Here is a 17,710-nt window from a genome sequence, read left to right on the forward strand (position 1 = left end):
CACGCACGGCATCTCTCCCTGCACTGTTTTGGCTGAACTACTGCTGAGTGAATCTCTTGGCTCAGTGCAGAGCTTGCAAGGCCACTTAAATCTCTCTGACCCTTTAATGAAGTTTTTAAAAGGGCTTCATAAATCTTCATCACTAAGAATTTCTTAAAGCCCCACAGGATTCCTCCAGGGGAATTAGCCACTAAAACAAGTAGACAGGCTCAGGTATGTTTATCACATTCGTCTTCATTATTCCATGAGTTTTCCTTCTTTCTCTTCTTATAAATAAGTTACAGCTAGGAAAAGGAACACCAACTCAGTATCACTCATCCAGCAACTTTTAACCTTCCACTACAGCTGTGTGAGATCAGTTCTTTTCTTGGGTATGCTTTCCGTGCAGGACCATCTGCATGCCACACATCGTTTACCCTTCCGCATTTAAGCCATCGTATTGCTCCTCACCTGGGAAGGAACCTGATTCTTTGCCTTTCATATAAAAGCATGCCTTGTGTCACAACATGTCAGCTCCAAAATGGATCAGTTACCTGCTAGCCCTTCTCTCTTTTCCCTTTGAATTTTGGCTGACTTTGGCAATAGTTTTTTGAGAGGAATGCCAATCACCTCTGAAAGAACTGCCGATTTGGTGGCTGTATAAGGGCTGCTAGGAAAATACACCATTTTTTAAAAATTGCCTCCATACCATATTGTGATTTCCAGAGGAAGCTGGAGAGGAAGATTCTGTATGCTCTGGGTGAGTTTTTTGAAGCTACACCTCTGGGGAATGAGGACAGAAAATACATGAATGAGATTCACAGGTGAAAAGATAACGGATAATCAGTGGAGGTAAAGTCACTGAAAACAGCAAGAGTGTTCCCTCCTCATGTGATGCTCAGGAAGGACTGCAGATCTTCATGATACAGCCCAATCCAGCAAGCTTGAGCCACCTCTTGGGAAAATTTCATCACAAAATCATGCTTTAATGAGCCAGATCATTTTCAAAGTTGACTTTTCATTAGGTATTTTTCTTATGTCACTAAGAAAAAGTAGAGTGCCATGGAAAAGCTCCATTAGAGCCATCATGACACTATCTTGTTTTTATCTGCATTACAATAACAGATAAATCTGAGGGAGAACTGGAAAAATGCATGTGGATCAGAAAAAAGAAACATGCATGTGCAGGCAAGCAAGGTCTTATAAAAAAAAATTGATATTGACGTCTTGATCTAGTGAAAGCAGAGGTCATGTGTCCCTAGTCTAGATCAAGACTGGAATGAGACATGTCAACCGATGAACTGAGGGTGTAGGCTCAAAATCCAGATTACACGTGAAAGATGAGATACCTGAGGCACTAATGGAGAGCTCCAAAGCCATGTGAATCACAGCTTCCTGCAATTCTTGCACCTCAGGGTGCTGGATGAGGTCATGTTGTGATGCTGTCACATGAACAAGTTGGATGATTGCATTTAATCATCAGAGTTGTAGGATGGGTTATACCATGCAATATGCTGTCTTCTGTAGAGCAGACAGGGACACAGTTTTACCCTAATGTGGAGAAGATTAGATTTTATCTGACTTCCCGCATGTTAAAGGCTATGCAAGTTCACCCAAGTGCTTGCAAAGCTGTATACAACAATTTGAACTAGGCTGTAGCTTTTTGCAAAATTCACAGGTAGACAAAAATGACAGGCAGAGGATAGAAGCAATCGAAGGACCATCATCACCTGAGATCCATGGAGCAGCAGGAAGCTGGAGAGATAAGAATGAAGGCCAGAGAGATTTCAGCAAGTGACTCATGGCTTTAAGAAAAGATGGAAGAACCCTAAATCCCAGCCAAATTGACCTGGGAGAAGTTCTTACTCAGGCCTGAATCACATATGCAGCTTCATCCTTTGAATGTAAGCAAAATAAGTAGGGCTGTGATCAGAGACCTGCAGGGAATTGCAGCTGGGGAGCATGAGAGGCTGCTGCCCCATGGCCAAGGCACCGTCTCCAACCAAACGCCTGATACTAACCCTGTCCATTTAAGCCTGTAACTGACCGAAAATGAGCCACCTACGAATGTCTTTAGGGACACAGGCTTCATGATTTGGCTGAGGCGTTGCCTACACTGTGTTTTTCCACAATAAAACTTGTGTGACTGCAAACAGGAGTTGGACTCAACGATTTTTATGGGTCCCTTCCAACTGGGGATATTCTATGATCCTATGGTTCTGGGAAATCTCTTGTGTAAATTTAGCTGGGAGAAGAAAACAACAATGCTGCGGCACTTCTGTACCAAGGATTTGCAGCAGAGATGCTACATGGCTATAAGAAGAGCCAGAAAAGGCAAAGTTTAAGCCCATACAATGAACTATCACACCGTAGTCCCATCCAGCCCCTGCCCCAGATGCCGGTTGCCACCTCTGTCCCACAGTTGTCACCTCCTCAGCGGTGCCAAAACAGCTGTGTGCAGGACAGCTCAAACCAGAGCGCTGAAGTAGTGGAAGTTAAAAATAAACCTCCTGCAGGAGGAAGAGAGAGGGAGATATTTTTAAATGTAACCACTTCAGTGGTCTTTCTCCCGGTGTGGTCCCACGTGGAATTCCATTAACATGACGGGAAGGCAGTGATTGCAGGGCTGGCACCAGCACGGCTCCTCTGGGCAGGAGGGACCCTCCAGGCTGCCAGAGAGGGCTGCTTGACAGCAGGGCACCAAAGCCAACGTGCTGTGGAAGGACTTCCAACATCCAGACCCTACACAGGTTAAAGGCAGGACCCAGGTCTCCCAGACTCAACATTTGCTCCTCAATTCTCATAGCCTTAGTTTTAAAATGTATTGTAGGCCAGCCAGAATTATTATTAATAGAAACAAATAAAGAGGCACTGAGGTTTTCCCCGTTTTATAAATGAATATTCATTATAACCATTAACCTCCTCCACAGTTTGTGGTAGCGTGGCTAGACATCACCCACTGAAATCTATTCAAACACAAAATGCACGATAAACAGAGTAAGAAACATCAGAAGACATGCAAATTGAGGGGGAAAAAAAGCTTCATTTAATGAAATTTTTTACATAATCAACAAAGAAAATATTTGTACATTCCTTAAATAGCTTGAAAAGTTCAAGGAAAAGCATCCAACAATACTTCAGAAGGTTGCAGTGCAGATATGACTTGGCAATTTGAAGAATAATTCAGCAACTTGCTTTTGTTTTGGTCCAGGTCATTTCTGGGCTTCGATGGGCACAGCCCAACTTCCACAGTATAGTTCAGGCACCGCAGCGTATTTGCTCTGTTTAAACAAGGAATGCATCTGTTCGCATACAGGCGTCCCCTTTGGATTGCTCCAGAGAAGCTCTGCACCAGCAGAAGTGCCAGAGAAGCAAGTAACATTTAGGCAGCTTTCAGACTGCCATTCAGGGTTGCAAACCAGTCATTAATTCTTCAAATGGTTGGGTTGGTTTGTTTGTTTGTTTTGGTCTTGAATTCTTCATCAAAGTTTTCCAATGATATTACTGATGGAGTTTCAAGGCAACCCTCAGCAAAACAGCACCGAATAATGAAGTAGTGTCCCGAGTCCTGAATCCAGGAACACTTCCCTGGTCTGTGTGCTGGGTCACACCAGTCCCTGGGTGCCTACTTGGGTGTACAGGCAGGATTTCAGTTAAAATTCCTGGACTCTCAGTATGTTCAGCACATCCTTCAAACCTCTCATAATAAATGGAGCCAAGGGCATAGTGAGTCAGTTTTGTGCTTAGATGATATATAATTGTCTCATGAACTCTGTACAAATTACCTCTTCTCCGTATTGTTTTTGCAGTGTATTGTTTTTCTTGAATAATATGGCACACGTCCAGTTTTTATTGCAGTCAATAAATTACCCCGGTTTAGATCTGGATGGCCCCAAAATGATTAACTGACATCAACCAACATAATTAAGCCATCCTTTTTAATACTGTCGGTAGTGTTCATTTAGACCATTATGTTTATTTTTAATCATCAACGCATTTCCCTAAGAGCATCTTTTTGCTTTCTTTTTAACCAAGAAGGGGGACCCAAGATGGGACACTTTGCTCAGCTGTAACAGATCTGTGACCCTAAGTCTGACACCGGGGTGTAGTGATGTAAAGGAAAATGCATGCTGTCACATTTTAATTAAATAGGTCAATTCTTACGGGCCCTCCTCCAGCAAAACTCCCATTGCAGCCAGGTCCTCAGTGGTGAGGCTTTACTGACTTCTTTACTCAGCAGGATTCTCCTTTCCAAAAAGAGGGCTGATAAAATAATTTAGTCCATTAAACAGCCTATTTTTGATATTCACTGACAGATACTGGGAACCCTCGTAACGTTGAATACCACAGCGGAGATATACTGCTGTTTTTAGCAACGTGAGGCTGTAGGGCTGCTGGATACTGCCTTTGTGCAAAGAGTGGGATGGACCCATGGCAGCTCTCCCTCCTTCTGCTGAGTGAGGGTCCCATTGCCCCATCCCTCTGTGCTCCCTTTACAGCTCAGGTTGAACTACTTGCTTTCTGATCTCCTCTGCAGATGCACCCAGCTCTGTGTTCCTACAGCACAAACACTTGGCTTCGGTCAGTGTATTTCTGTACAGAATGTTTTTAGCTTTCTTGTAGGCACAGCTCCCAGCCGTTAGTTTCTCTTCTATGGGTGTATTAGAGGAAATGCTGTGGAAGAGGTGTCACCCTCTGGACCTCACAGGCACACACGGTTCCAGGCAGGCACCAGAAAAATATGTTTTCCTATTTCTTGCAAGCAGAGATGAAGCTAATTTGTTTCTAAAAGCCCCACCGAAGGAAATGTCATTCAACAATTCTGTTGAAGATATCAAAAGCCAAACTGAGGAGATACAAAAATGGAGCACAGCGAGAGGCAGGGTCTTGGGAGTTGAGCAGTGCCTGCTTCTGTAGGGAGAACCTGAAGGGTACAGCTTGGAGTCCAGGTTCGGGCTGAAATAAATCCACTTGAGAGAGCATTGCCCTACGTGGTATGTAAGAACAGAACATCAGTGTGAACCTCTGCTGCCACCTCACTTCCCTCTGTCTATCCCCATCCTCCTGCACAGCCTCAGTGCCCACGCAGCTGCCGGCACCTGCACCACAGAGGTGTTGTAACCTGACAGAGCCCAGTGTGAAACACAGGGGGCAGCCACCCTGCCCCACAGAAAGTGCACGTTTCTGCTGGGCTGCAGTAAAAGCAAGCAACACGCACAAATCTCTAATAAGTAAAAGCTTTTTTCTTGTAATTTTATTTTTAAATTGCTTTATTTCACAGCTAGATATTGCAGTTGTGCATGCCTCAGCTTCTGTTTGGCCATTCTGAATAGCAGCTCAGTGTAGATGCAGTAGCTCAGCCCAGATGCAGTCCTGCTTACAAACTGCCGGAGGTGTTTCGGTACACAGCTGATGCTGTTATATTCAGGGCTCATCAAAGATGCAAACGTCTTTTTTTTTTTTTTTTTTTTTTTTTTTTTTTTCGCCTTGGAAATAGCCACTGTGCAGATTCCAGCACGTGGATTTAGAGCCATAGAGCCATTGGGCATCCCGAGTTGGAGAACCGTTTACACCCTGCCAATGTTACGAATGCTGAAAAGCACAGCAATCGGGATGACTCCCACCTACTCAGGCACCGCTGTGATAAAGCTTTAATTTCTTCCCTGAGTTTTATCATCGACTGTGATAAACGTAGGAACTGATGACAGTGCGCAAAGCCAGCCCCTAAGCACGCCCGGCTGCACTCGCGTCCATCCAATCCGGACTGAAACAGAGCAGTTCGCACCTCCAAATGCACTCATCTGTGACCCTTTACAACACACCGACGGTGGCGATGGGACGGCAACAGTGCAGCCTCCCGGTCATAAGCGTCTTTTGGGACTTTCCGATCCCGATGTCGTCGCAATTAGCAATAAATTCGATGCGTCGGTAACACGCAGACCGGCGTTTTCCTAAGGCAATCGAAAAGCGCCGATCCTTTGCGCAGCGAACGGACAAACGCTGCTGCGGGGACAGGACGGGAACGACGGACATTGCGCGGGGATCTGCGCGGGGCCGGCGGTACTTTTGGGTGGGATAAAGGGAGAAGGAAAGAGAAAAGGAGTACAAAATAAGGGGGAGCGGGGTAGGGGGAAGGGTGAGGGTGTGTGAGGGTGTTCCGCTGCATCCACATTTCTTAATTATAATTATGATTATTTCAATAATGTGTTCTCAGCCAGCCCTGAGATCCTCCCGCTGCAATGTGGCGGCTTTTGTTTGCTTCTATTCGCTTCTTCTTTTCTTTTTTTTTTTTTTTACCCATCCATCGAATGAGACTTCAATTTACAGAATGGATCGGGCGGCCCCCGGCAGAGATCCCGACGCTTCAAGACGAGCAGCAGCGGAGTCGCCAAATTGTGCCACTGCTCTCGGAACGGCAATTGGAAAACTGTTGGTTTGGAGCAAGGGAGGGGCTTTGCTGAAGTCAGATTGCAATTTTCGTGTGTGCATATATACTCATACATATATATATATATATATATACACACAAACTGCAGATATACATATATATACACAGTGTATATATTTTTATATATATGCACACATATATGTGAGTGTATATATATGAGTGTATATATATATTTACATATTTCGTGCGTGTATATGTAATTATATATATGTGTGTATATATATGTAAATTGCATCTTTGTTTCAGACTGTCCCTCACGAACGTTGTTTCCAACGGGACATCCTTTGCCGGCGATGCTGGCAATAGAAACAACAAAAAAGCCGAAGTAAAAAGTACAGGGGAAGGCGGTGCCGGGGGCATTGCCCGGCTGGGTGCGGTGGTTTCGTCCCTCGGAAGGCCCCCGCGGCGGTTCTTAGCGCAGGAACGGGAGCGCAGCGCTGCCCGCAGGTTTTTGAAGCAGAAAACGAAATGTTCTTTTCGGCCCCGGGAGCCCTTATCGATAGGGAGAAGGGAACGGTCAACATCCCTCCGAACCGCCGCGGGCTTTTAGGGGGAGAGTTCCGCCAACCGTCGGGCCCGAGGGGACGCACGGAGAGCTCGCTGCCCGCCCGGCCGCCGCCCGGGCGATAACGCCGGACCCGATGTCCCAGCGGGGGGGGGGGGGGGCGATAACAGCGTATTTTAAGGCACTGGGATAAGGAACGGAGGGGAGCGCAGGCAGCACGTCGGCTCAGGGCGCTGCGTTATCGGCCCGGCCCCACTGGCTCCCCGTGCCGCTCGAGTACAAGGCGTTACATAAACACCGCCCGGGGAGAGCGCCGCGGTCCCCAAAGTGACCCCTCACAGCCGGGCCCTCCCTTAGATGAAGAGCCCCCGGTGGGGTTGCCCTAAGGGATTGCAACGCCCGGCTGTGGGGTTTGGGATTGGGGGCTCACCGTTACGTCAGAAGAACGCGATTTGGGCACGGAGTTGAGACCACGAGGAGCTGGCGGCAGCAGGGCTGCGGGGGGCACAGCCGTGCCGGGGTAGGCGCCCCGCGGGGCTCGGCCCGACCCGAAAGGAAGCGTGGAGCCGGCGGCGTTTAGGGGCGGGGATCGGTACGTGTGGGGGGAAAGGCGGCGTCTGTATCGCGCTCGGGGCTCCCCCGCAGGTAACGAACAAGGAGGGAGAAAGAAAAAGCGTTTTACGTGGCAAAATCCTATGGGAGTGAGCGCGGGGAGTTAAGAGACAGAGGATCGCTGCTTCGAAAAGGTTATTTTCTACGTATTATTAGGCCAGTTAACAAACATCGAAAGGTAAAAATAACGATGGAATGCAATGCAATGAAATTAAATATATTTTTTAAAAGATAAAATAAAATACAAATAAAACAAAACTCCTAATCCGGTAGGACAACATCAGTATCCACACAGAGCCCCGAGTAAAGCTACAATCCGGCAGAGGAACGTTCCCACTCGTTCCCCCATTCTGCCCCCCTAGGTTCTCTCCCCCCTCCCCCCATCCCCGCCCTTCGCGGAGCGACGCCGACAGATCCGCAGGCGATAACCTCGGGGCAACGCCGTTATTTTAATTTTCCACTCACTTTCCCGCTATCAGTTTGTACACAGCTGAGATAAGAAGATCGGAGGGTGGGGGGATGTGGGGTGGTGGTGGGGGAAAGAAAAAGAGGGAGGAAAAAAAGAAGAACGAGAAAGAAGCAGCGGAGAAATGCGCACCGCCGCAGGCTCGCACACGGCTTTGGCCTCACCTGACGGCCGGGGAGGAGTGCGCGTTCCCCCTCGCAGCGCTCTGGTGCTAAGGAGCAGAACGAAGGGTTAACGGCAGCGACACCGCCGAGCGCGGCCCCCCCGCCCCCCTCCTCCTCTGCCCGGCCCCGAGCGCTGCGGTGCCCCCCCGGCCGCCCGCCCGCAGCTCCCGCGGAGCCGCTGTTTGCTCAGCGCCCGGAGCCCAATCAGGGCCGCTCCGCCTGCACTTTCCCGGCCCGGCGGCGAGAGGCGCCTCCTCTCTCCCATTTATACGCCGCCCGCCGCCGCCGCTGCCCCTCGGCGCTGGATCCCTCCCGGCCCGGAGCCGGCAGCAGGTTTGGGCCCCCGTTCTTCTCGCTCCTTTCCGTTCGCTTTCCGCCAGGGGAGCCCGAGGGAGGTTTGTGGGCAAACATCCGACGGCGGGGCCGCAGCTTTATCTAGCTGCCGGCCCTTATCTGCCGCTTATCTCGGGCGGGAGAGAGACGCGCTCCGCGCCCATCTGCGTGTCGGTCCCTACGGGTGCCCCCTCTCAGAGACATCGTCTCCTCTCAGAGATGCGGCGGAGGGCTCGGGGCCAGCCCAGTCCCTGTCCCTGCAGCCGTTGTCTCCGGCCCCGCGCCCCTCCCGGCCGCTTTCCCGCCTCCCCGTGCTGGGAAGGAGCGGACGATAGAGGCGATGCGCGAAGTAACCTCACAGCGATCGCCTTCCCGGTGCTTGTCACCACGGAACATTGTCAAATGACTCATTCATCGCACCGGGAATCGTAAGGACGGCGGTGACGGAGGAAGGAGCTCTGCCGCACCCCCGTCCCCCTGCACCCCCGGCAGCTGTGGGTCGCGGAGGTGCGGACGGGAACCGGCGGGTCCCGTTACGGCCGCCCCGCGCTAACGTTGTTGTTGTCATTTCTCTCCCCCCTCCCCTCCCTCTCTCGTCCCGCCCCCCCACCCCCCCCCCGCCTCGGACCCCCTCCCCTCTCCCTCCTCCCTCCCGTCCCCACCCAGCGCGCAGAGCGGAGCTGCATGGCCGTGGCTGAAGGCGGCTGCCGCGCGGCGGAGCGGTGCGCTGCGTCCTCGTACCCCTTCGCCGCCCGGGCGCCTCCTTCGCCCTCCTCCACCTCCGGGACCCCCGCTCCGGAGACCGGCGGCAGCTCCCGGCCCGCCCCGCGGCACCTCGGGGCCGCCCCCGCTCCCGGCCGGCCCGCCCGCCGGGAGGAGGACGTCCCGCCGTCGCTCTCGCTGCCTCCGGACTCGGAGCGGCCGCCGGCGATGTACCAGACCTTGGCCATTTCGGCCTCGCAGGGCCCCGCGCCCTACGACGGATCTCCGGGCGGCTTCATGCACTCCGCGCCCAGCTCGCCCGTCTACGTGCCCACCACCCGCGTGGGCTCCGTGCTGCCCACGCTGCCCTACCTGCAGGGCGGCGGCGCGGCCCAGCCCGGCCACGCTCCGGCCGGCCACGTCTGGTCGCAGCCGGCGGCCGAGAGCCCCTCGTACGGCGCCGCGGGCGGCGCGCACCCCTCGGGCCGCTTCCCCTACTCGCCCAGCCCGCCCGTGGCCAACGGCGCCTCGCGGGAGCAGTACGGCGGCGGCCTGGCGGCGAGGGAGCAGTACGGAGCGCTGCCGCGGCCGCTCAACGGCTCCTACCCGGCGCCCTACGCCTCCTACGTGGGGCCGCAGCTCGGCCCTGCCTGGCCCGCTGCGCCCTTCGAGAACTCCGTGCTGCACTGCCTGCAGGGCCGCGCCGCGCCTATCCCCGTGCGGGCTCCCAGCGCAGGTAGGGGCCGCCGGCGGCCGCGTGGGGTCTGGGGGGAGCGGCCGGGAACGGCGCTTCGTTCGGGGCGGTCGCGAAGCGAACGGTGCCGGGATAGGAGGGGGCAGGGGGATGCGGGGTCTTCTGCCGTCCCCGAGTGCGAGCCCGTTCTTAACTACAGGATTATCAAATTAATGATCGAATCGCTTAATTGCTGAATTACTTATCGGTTGGACTACTTAATAATTTCATCCGCAAAGCTTTTCGTTACTTCGTTTAAAAACAAAAACAACGAACAACCCAAACACTCAATATCTATATATGTTTTAAAGAAAGCGAGACTCAGCCTCACTCCGTCGATGAGAACGGGTACCCGCGCTGCTGCCGTGCGGGGATGTCCCGATCGCTCCGGAGGTGTCACAGTGCTGCTGTGTGGAGGGATGCGGGGGGGGGGGGGGGGGGGATCTCCATTGGAATCGCAGCGGTGTGACGATCGCTGCCGTTTGTGCAGCTTTAGGGGGTGTCTGTAGGGGTAGGAGTGAGTGTGTGTAGGGAGAGATGGGACTGTGCGAGTGTACGTATGTATATATATAGTATAGATGTGTATATATGTATATATATGCTTATATGCACGCCTCTGCATACTTATATATACGGGTATATATACTGATATATACCTGTGTAGGGGGATAGATGTACGCATAGACGTGCGCGCACACCCGCACTCTCCCTCTCCCGGGCAGCCCCAGGCCCACCCCCTCTGCCCGCTCCGTCCCGCCGTGCCGCTGCCGGCCCCCGAGCCGTCCCCGCCGTCTCCCGGTGGCACCGGGCGGCTGTCGGACGTACGAAGGCTCCGCTCGGCGTCTGCTCGCGGGGGTCGCGGTGAGGCGGAAGCGGTGGGGGAACGGAGCAGAGCAAAGCCGAAGTTTTAACAAACGCTTTGTACACGATTTCCCTAAACTGCAGCGTAAAGCTAAGGGGAAAATAACAGCAAATAAAAACGCGTAAAGACTTTATCGGGCTGGAGGAGGTGAGACGGGACATGGGAAGGAGAGAAGGGGCAGTGCCGATGGAGCCCGGTGGGCTTCGGCTCTGCCCCGCTCCGGGCTTTCTCCCGCCACAGAGCCCTTGTCGGGGCGGCGGAGCGCGGGCCGGGGCTGCCCGTCGGTGGGAGGGCTCCGGAGTGCGCTGTGTCGGGCACGGCAGTGGCACGGGCAGCCCACAGCAGCCCGCAGGGATCGCTTTCGTTTGGTCTGGTTCTAACAAAACACGAGGCGATCTGATGCCGCTTAACTTAACGTTATTCGTAGGGCTACCAAAAAGTAATTTCAAATTAAAGCTTTATTTTTGCTTTCCACGGAGAGAAATATTTTTCTCACTAGTTAAGAGAAACAATATATATATATTTAAAAAAAAAAAAAAGAACAGAAAAAAACAAGGCCGGGCAGTGCGATCAGAGCACAATTCCTTTCGGTCGGCACGAAGGGAACTACGGAAGAGAGACAAATCAAACAATGATTCCAGCGCCCGTGGAACATCGGCCTGGGGTTTGGTGTGGGGATGGATCAGTGCGGACGCTGCGCTCCGCAGCTCTGCGATCCCCCTTAGCCGCGCACAACGAAGGGCCGTTCCCTGCCCGAGCAGTGCCGCGGGGCAGTCGCAGCGCTCCGCGTTTTCACGCTCAGCGCGGAGCAGTATAGGCAACGTTTGTATTTAGTGCAGTTTCGTTTTGGAGTGGGTTTTTTTTTTTTTTCGTTTCTTTTTTTTTTTTTTTTTTTATCCCCACAAAATAGATAAAGCACGAAGATTCGCAGGGGGAAGGTGTTCTCTTTTACACTCGCGTTTCCTTTGCTCCATGCCGTGCTCAGCGCTCTCCCAGCGCTCCACAGCCTTTGGAACATTGTGGCCCAACGCTGCCGATTTTTCCGTTTCCCCCTCTTTCTCCCGCCGAGGACGAATTGAACCAAATAAGCTAAGCGTTCGTTCCCCTTTGTAGCTGGGAGACCGGGCTCCCTCAGGTCGAAGCCGTACCCGTTCGCTGGGCGCTTTCCACCAGAAAGCTGCACGGCTCCGTGCCCTGCGGGGACACCGAGCAAAGCCGCCCCGGGCCCGCAGGTGGGCTCCGATCCGGGGGCTTGCATTACGGCAGGGCATTGCCGCAAGGCATTTCGGCAGGGCGTTTTGGCAGCAGCGGCTGCGCTAGGAGCCTGGTGGGATTAAAGGAAAACAACAACAAATTAGGTGGTGTGGGGGGGAATTTTAAAAAATTTAATCTCGGGGCCTGCGGGGGAATGGCTCGGCCGTGCCTCATAGCAGTGCCCTGCTCCTGTCCGCAGAGCTGCTGGAAGACCTCTCTGAAAGCCGCGAGTGCGTCAACTGCGGCTCCATCCAGACCCCGCTTTGGAGGAGGGATGGCACCGGGAATTACCTGTGCAACGCCTGCGGGCTCTACACCAAAATGAACGGCCTCAGCCGGCCCCTCATCAAGCCCCAGAAGAGAGTGGTGAGTGTGGACTGCGGGCCGAGTGTTGGGTGTGAGAGACGTAGGGACGCCACTGAGGTGTCCCGGTTCGGAGGCCAGCGCGCTGGTAGCGCAGGCAAAGGGCCTCTCTTTGGGACTCTCTGCCCATACACAGGTGTTTGGCGTTTATTTTGCATTAGTGGAGCTCATCGGTGTGAGGAGGTTTACTTCCAAAGTTTCCAAAAGGGTTGGGAGAAAAAAAAAAAAAAAGTAATTGGGTTTGGAAAGTGTTTGTTGAGAGCGCTAGGAATTTCTGCAGACCTGCTTTGTTTGCCGAGAGCTCGATCCTTGGGAACGTAAGCAAGTTTTGTATATAATTCAAAGAAAAGCAATTGTTTAAACGACAATAATAGCCTTTGTTTTGTTTGACTCCTAAGAAATGAGTGGTAATTTTTCTAAAAATATCTTCCTAAAACCAGGGGGAGGGAAATAAATAGTACAAACCAGAGCCCCTGTTTATGACTCCGGCTGGCACTGAATAGGTGAGGAGAGAATTTACCAAGTGGGAACTGCACATTATGTTTAGCAAATCTGGGTGGAGGTCAGCGGGGAAAAAGAATCCGTGCCTTGGTAATGGCTGTTAGGAGCGAGCCACAATAAATCACACCACTATAATCCGAGCTGATGGTTGGACCCTTGTGTACGGAGACGGCGTAGCAAAGCGATCGACCCTTCAAGAGCCTTTCAATCAAACCAGCTGCTCCAGTCCGTCCCTATTTTCGTAGCGTTTAAACTCACCCTTTATTTCACAACGGTCTGAATTTAATGCCTTTAATGGGGGAAGGCAAAAAGTGGACACTCAGGGAGCGGACAGTCCCCGTTCCCAAAGCGACCTCACCTCTGATTAAAGGGACAAAGCTAATGTAGCACTGGGGCAGGAACTGTTTGCCGCTTGGTGCCTGTGTATTTGTAGCCGGCCGTGCACCAAATCACATTGCAGGAAGTTTTATCTCCTTAGTGGGAAGCTCAGCTGCCCGCGGCACCGTGGCTGGGTGCAGATTTTGATGGGCTCGTACCTCTTCCCGACCCTTCTCACCGTTTCCGAGGGGGGAGAGGGCTGAGGAGACCAAATCAGAGTCAGGCAGCAGCCTGATTTCAGCCCGACACCTCGGCTAAATAACTCTGAAATAGCTCTGTGCAACACTCTGCACCAAGCACACTGGCCAGAGCTATAAATCAGAGGCGGCTGCGTGCTCACGCCATTGGAAATATGTAGGTGAGAAGGGAAAATGTTTTGAAAATGCTAAACATGTTTAGATTTCCCTGAAGTTTCTGATAAAATTCCTGCGGCAGAAAAGCCATTTTAGCTTCAAAATGTGCCCCAAAACTCTCGTTTGTTTAGATAGAGGAATGAGCAAAGCTACGGAAATAAAATTAAGGAAGATTTACACCAGACTGCATACGAAAGACAGAAGGATTTAGCAGTGAAATGGCATTTTGCTTGCGAAGAGAGAAAATACAACATACGTGTTACAACCAACTTTTTTTATGACCTGTTCCGTGTGAAACTCGTACTGAATTGCGGAGCACAGTGGGCAGCGTATTTATATGCATTTGAAACTACAAATTCTGCTTTTGTGAGAATTGGATTTTTCAGATTAGAAAGTATATGTATATATTTCAGCCTGTCTTATATTTGGTTGTTTTTTTAAATTTGTTATTATTGTGCAATTAATAATGAATTACTGCTCCAAAGTTGCACAAATCCTATTAAATCTGGAGCTCGCTCTGAGCCGTAGATTAGAATGACAAATTTCCTGTGAAAGAAACTGAAACAGCCCAAATTCAAGAAACTCGGTCATTACTCTGGAATATTCTCCATGCTGAAAGCATCGCTGCGTGTTTCCCAAGTGGCAGGCGGCTCTGTGGTATCAAAGGTGACCGAGCTGTGCCTAACAACCCAGCAGTAAATGATTCAAGAGGAAGGGCATAGTACCCTCAACTCAGTCATTTCAGTTATGGGCGCTTTATAGTCAAAATAAGATTAATGCAATTCTCTAAAGCTGACTTTTCCACGTAAACTCGTTTGGCTGCCAGACAGAGCCAGTCGCAGCTTTTTTTATATATTTTTTTTTGACAATGTGATACTTTGAAAAATAATAGATTTACGATGTAGCTGGAATTCTTTGCTTGTGATGAATGTAAAAGAGATCACTTGTTACAGGAACTTTTATAACCCATTCACCTTCATTTCACATGTTTATGAGGACTGCCTTCACTTATGATATACAGCCTGCAGCCATAAAGCGCCAGGTTATGCGGTTATTTCTGATACCGCGTTGCCTCATCTTGGCTCCAAACTCCACGGAAGAGTGCCATAAATGGCTTATTTGCAGTGTGGACCTTGTTGTCCCATACCAGCTTTTCTGATGGCCGAGGGAAAACTTCGTCCGTAAAACTTGTTCCTGAGACACGTTGTTTTTCACACGATAACATAGCACAGCATGATAAGGAAGCCTTTCCACAAAGTGATGCTTTTTGATGTGTTGCACTCTCTAAAAGCTGTCCTCAGCCCCTCTCCCTTGTCTAAGCCCAGGCTTGCTGCTTGCGTCCTGGGAGGCATCATGGCATTGCTGGGGACTGCAAGAAGGTGTTTGGTGCGGCAGTGTTGTGGTCTGTCCTGCTGGAGAAAAACCCGCTGGTCTCAGTGGAGGCCCAAGTCAGTGATTCCCAAGTGTGACTTGCAGCCCTTCCAATCATCTTTCCAGCCTTGAAAATGAGGATAATCTTGCGTCACTTCTAGGATATCCTTTAGAAATGTTATAAAAAAGCCCCCCGCCATCCCTGCTTTTTGAATGTCAACTGCAAAAACACCGACCATCTGCTCCTGCCCACCTGTTTACGTGTGTTTGCCTCCCCATGCCCACAGCCCTCGTCGCGGCGACTCGGCCTGTCCTGTGCCAACTGCCACACCACCACCACCACCCTCTGGCGCCGGAACGCCGAGGGCGAGCCAGTCTGCAATGCATGCGGCCTCTACATGAAGCTTCACGGGGTAAGAAAGTCCCTTTTGGCCTAGGTGCCATGTTCCCTCTGGTCTGTGCACCGTGTCCCCTCACGCCTGGCTGCCCTGTCCCCCAGGCTCTGGTGAGTGCTGGCAGAAGGTTTGTCCCTGCCGTGGCTTTGGGCACAGCATGTGGGTGGCATCTGGCTTCCCAAAGCCAGGGCAAAGTTTCTGTTGACTCTAATAGTCTTGGACTATGGAGTTAGGAAAAAAAAGGATAGAGGTGTATGAAATTGACAAAATGACTGAAAATGGCACTGGAAATTGGCTCTCTCCTTTTAGCAAGTTATGGTGTTGACAGTGCAATGACAGGGATTTGTCATTGCAAATTTGTATAGATATGTATGAAGAAACTGCCTCGGGATAATTGGCAGAGGTCTTTTTGTCACCATGATTTCAGACAGGGAAAAAAACACTGGACATTTAATATGATAGCTTTTCATAGTCTGGACGGGCAAAATTTTAAATGTAATTACAACCATAGGTATGCCAGCAAAACTTTATATGCGATTTCAGCCTTGGTAGGCAATAATCCAGGAAGAAAATAACTTGAATGTGATGGAATATGGTTTGAGACTTGGAGACCATGATGACCCACTGGGTTATGTTACAGCTGAGCACATGTGTTTGAAGAAAGTGGGCGTTAGGAGTGGTTGGTACGTGGTCCAGCCTTTGAAAAAAACGTAAATTTTATCACTGGTTTAAACATTGTAATGATAATAAGCACATGGCTAAACTGTATTTTTCCAAACTCATGTTATCATGAAATGAAAATACATCTTAAGCCAATGTTTTCTGTATAATCGTTATGATTATACAGAAAACACAAAGCTGACTTTTGAATCATTTTCTCTACAGACATAAGTTTGGATACTCTAAACCTGTATCACATGCAGAACTGCTTATAAGAACAAATGCCACGCTGATTATGGTGTGAAGCTTCTGTCCTAAAAAGCTTACTGGTGTTGATCTGGTTCGCATAGCTGGTCTGCAAGGAGAGGAGAATTTTTACCCTCATTTGCATTCTTGCTTTCCAGAACAAACTTCTGAAGATAATCCCCAACTGACTGGGAAAAGGAATTAGTGATCAGATACTTCCAGTCCAGTTTAATGTCGTATGACCTATGGCCAAACAGTGCTTTTTTTTTCCCTTTAAACTGGTGCTGTTAATCTGTGGACCGACTGAGGTGTTGGAAAAGTTGTTTAGCCTACATCAACAAAAACCTTTTCCCTCTTCTTTATTCTGATAAAACTCCCGTTGAAACAACTCATGGTTTTGCCCAAATAAAATACAATGTTTTTTGGAATTGCTACGTTGTGGCTGGAAAAATGACTTGAACAGGCGTTTCGACCATCTCTCTTTGCTCTTATAGTCTAGTTTTGATTTTTGGTCACTAGAGCACAAGCACAGCTCTAAGATTGGTGTGGAAATTTTTTCTTTTCAGGTTCCCCGACCGCTTGCTATGAAGAAAGAAGGAATTCAGACAAGGAAACGAAAACCTAAGAACATAAATAAGTCAAAGGCATGCTCTGGTAAATATGAAAAAATAAGATAGTTGAGATGCTAGAATTTTTTTCCTTGGCTGGAAAATTCTTGTTTTTAATGCCGGACCCTGATCTTTCAGGTAACAGTACTACTGCAGTTCCTATGACTCCAACATCCACGTCTTCTACTAACTCAGATGACTGTAGCAAAAATGCCTCCCCAAGCACACAGCCGGCAGCCTCGGGGGTGAGTACTGATGCAGCATCCATACTGCTAAGCAGGCTGATCACTGCGCGGTGTTATCACAACTTTTATCTTATCTAGCAGAACAATAATCTAAATAAACTTTCCACTTTTGTTAGCTGATACTAGAACAAGATTTTCGGAAGATATCACATATAGCTGTAAACAGATCGACAAGCTTAAGTACTTTACAAACCCCTTAATTAAGATCTATATAATTTTTATGATTAAGTTAAGCATGGCTTAGCCCAAGCCCTTTTGTATTGAAGTGTTTTGCTTATTTCCCTCTCAAAGGTTTTTCTCTGAAGCAAAACCAACAAACCGTACCCAATTGATCCTTTCAAGAAACATTTATGCACATGCCGTTTCTTTCTGAAATGCTCTCTGATAAGATTTTGTCCTGCTGTTTGAAGGGAAGCATAATGCCATTTGGTTTAAACTCAGCTTTATTCCTACACTCGGACTCAGACCGAGCTGAAAGCAGGCAGAGAATGCCAGCTGATTGCAGTGTGTGTGCATCAGCCCGCTGCTAGCA

At 50.1% G+C, this 17,710-nt stretch overlaps 1 protein-coding gene and 3 long non-coding RNA genes across 5 annotated transcripts in view; 2 read left to right on the forward strand and 2 right to left on the reverse strand.

Annotated features, from left to right (window-relative positions):
• The window catches only part of LOC128091277 (uncharacterized), a 28,966-nt gene extending 25,451 nt beyond the window's left edge, over positions 1-3,515 (forward strand). Inside the window, exon 3 of the long non-coding RNA XR_008211327.1 lies at positions 389-3,515. This is a non-coding gene — a long non-coding RNA (uncharacterized LOC128091277). The remainder of the gene's footprint in view (positions 1-388) is intronic.
• LOC128091278 (uncharacterized) overlaps positions 1-8,240 on the reverse strand; it is a 38,111-nt gene extending 29,871 nt beyond the window's left edge. The window contains exon 1 of the long non-coding RNA XR_008211328.1: positions 8,175-8,240. This is a non-coding gene — a long non-coding RNA (uncharacterized LOC128091278). The remainder of the gene's footprint in view (positions 1-8,174) is intronic.
• LOC128091275 (uncharacterized) lies at positions 5,203-7,884 on the reverse strand. Its single transcript, XR_008211324.1, has 2 exons — positions 7,363-7,884; positions 5,203-6,406 (listed from the first exon to the last, which is right to left on the reverse strand). It is a non-coding gene; the product is annotated as an uncharacterized LOC128091275 (long non-coding RNA).
• Positions 8,241-9,176: 936 nt separating the features above from the next.
• Positions 9,177-17,710, forward strand: part of GATA6 (GATA binding protein 6) — a 79,943-nt gene continuing 71,409 nt past the window's right edge. For both annotated transcript variants that reach the window (XM_052704345.1, XM_052704344.1), the window contains exons 1-5: positions 9,177-9,945; positions 12,258-12,424; positions 15,312-15,437; positions 16,892-16,979; positions 17,072-17,178. In XM_052704345.1, coding sequence (XP_052560305.1) covers positions 9,192-9,945; positions 12,258-12,424; positions 15,312-15,437; positions 16,892-16,979; positions 17,072-17,178 — 1,242 coding nt within the window. In that variant the 5' untranslated portion in view covers positions 9,177-9,191. The remainder of the gene's footprint in view (positions 9,946-12,257; positions 12,425-15,311; positions 15,438-16,891; positions 16,980-17,071; positions 17,179-17,710) is intronic.

This window comes from Tympanuchus pallidicinctus, unplaced genomic scaffold, assembly GCF_026119805.1.
Source record: "Tympanuchus pallidicinctus isolate F22 unplaced genomic scaffold, pur_lepc_1.0 scaffold5, whole genome shotgun sequence".
NCBI lineage: Eukaryota > Metazoa > Chordata > Aves > Galliformes > Phasianidae > Tympanuchus > Tympanuchus pallidicinctus.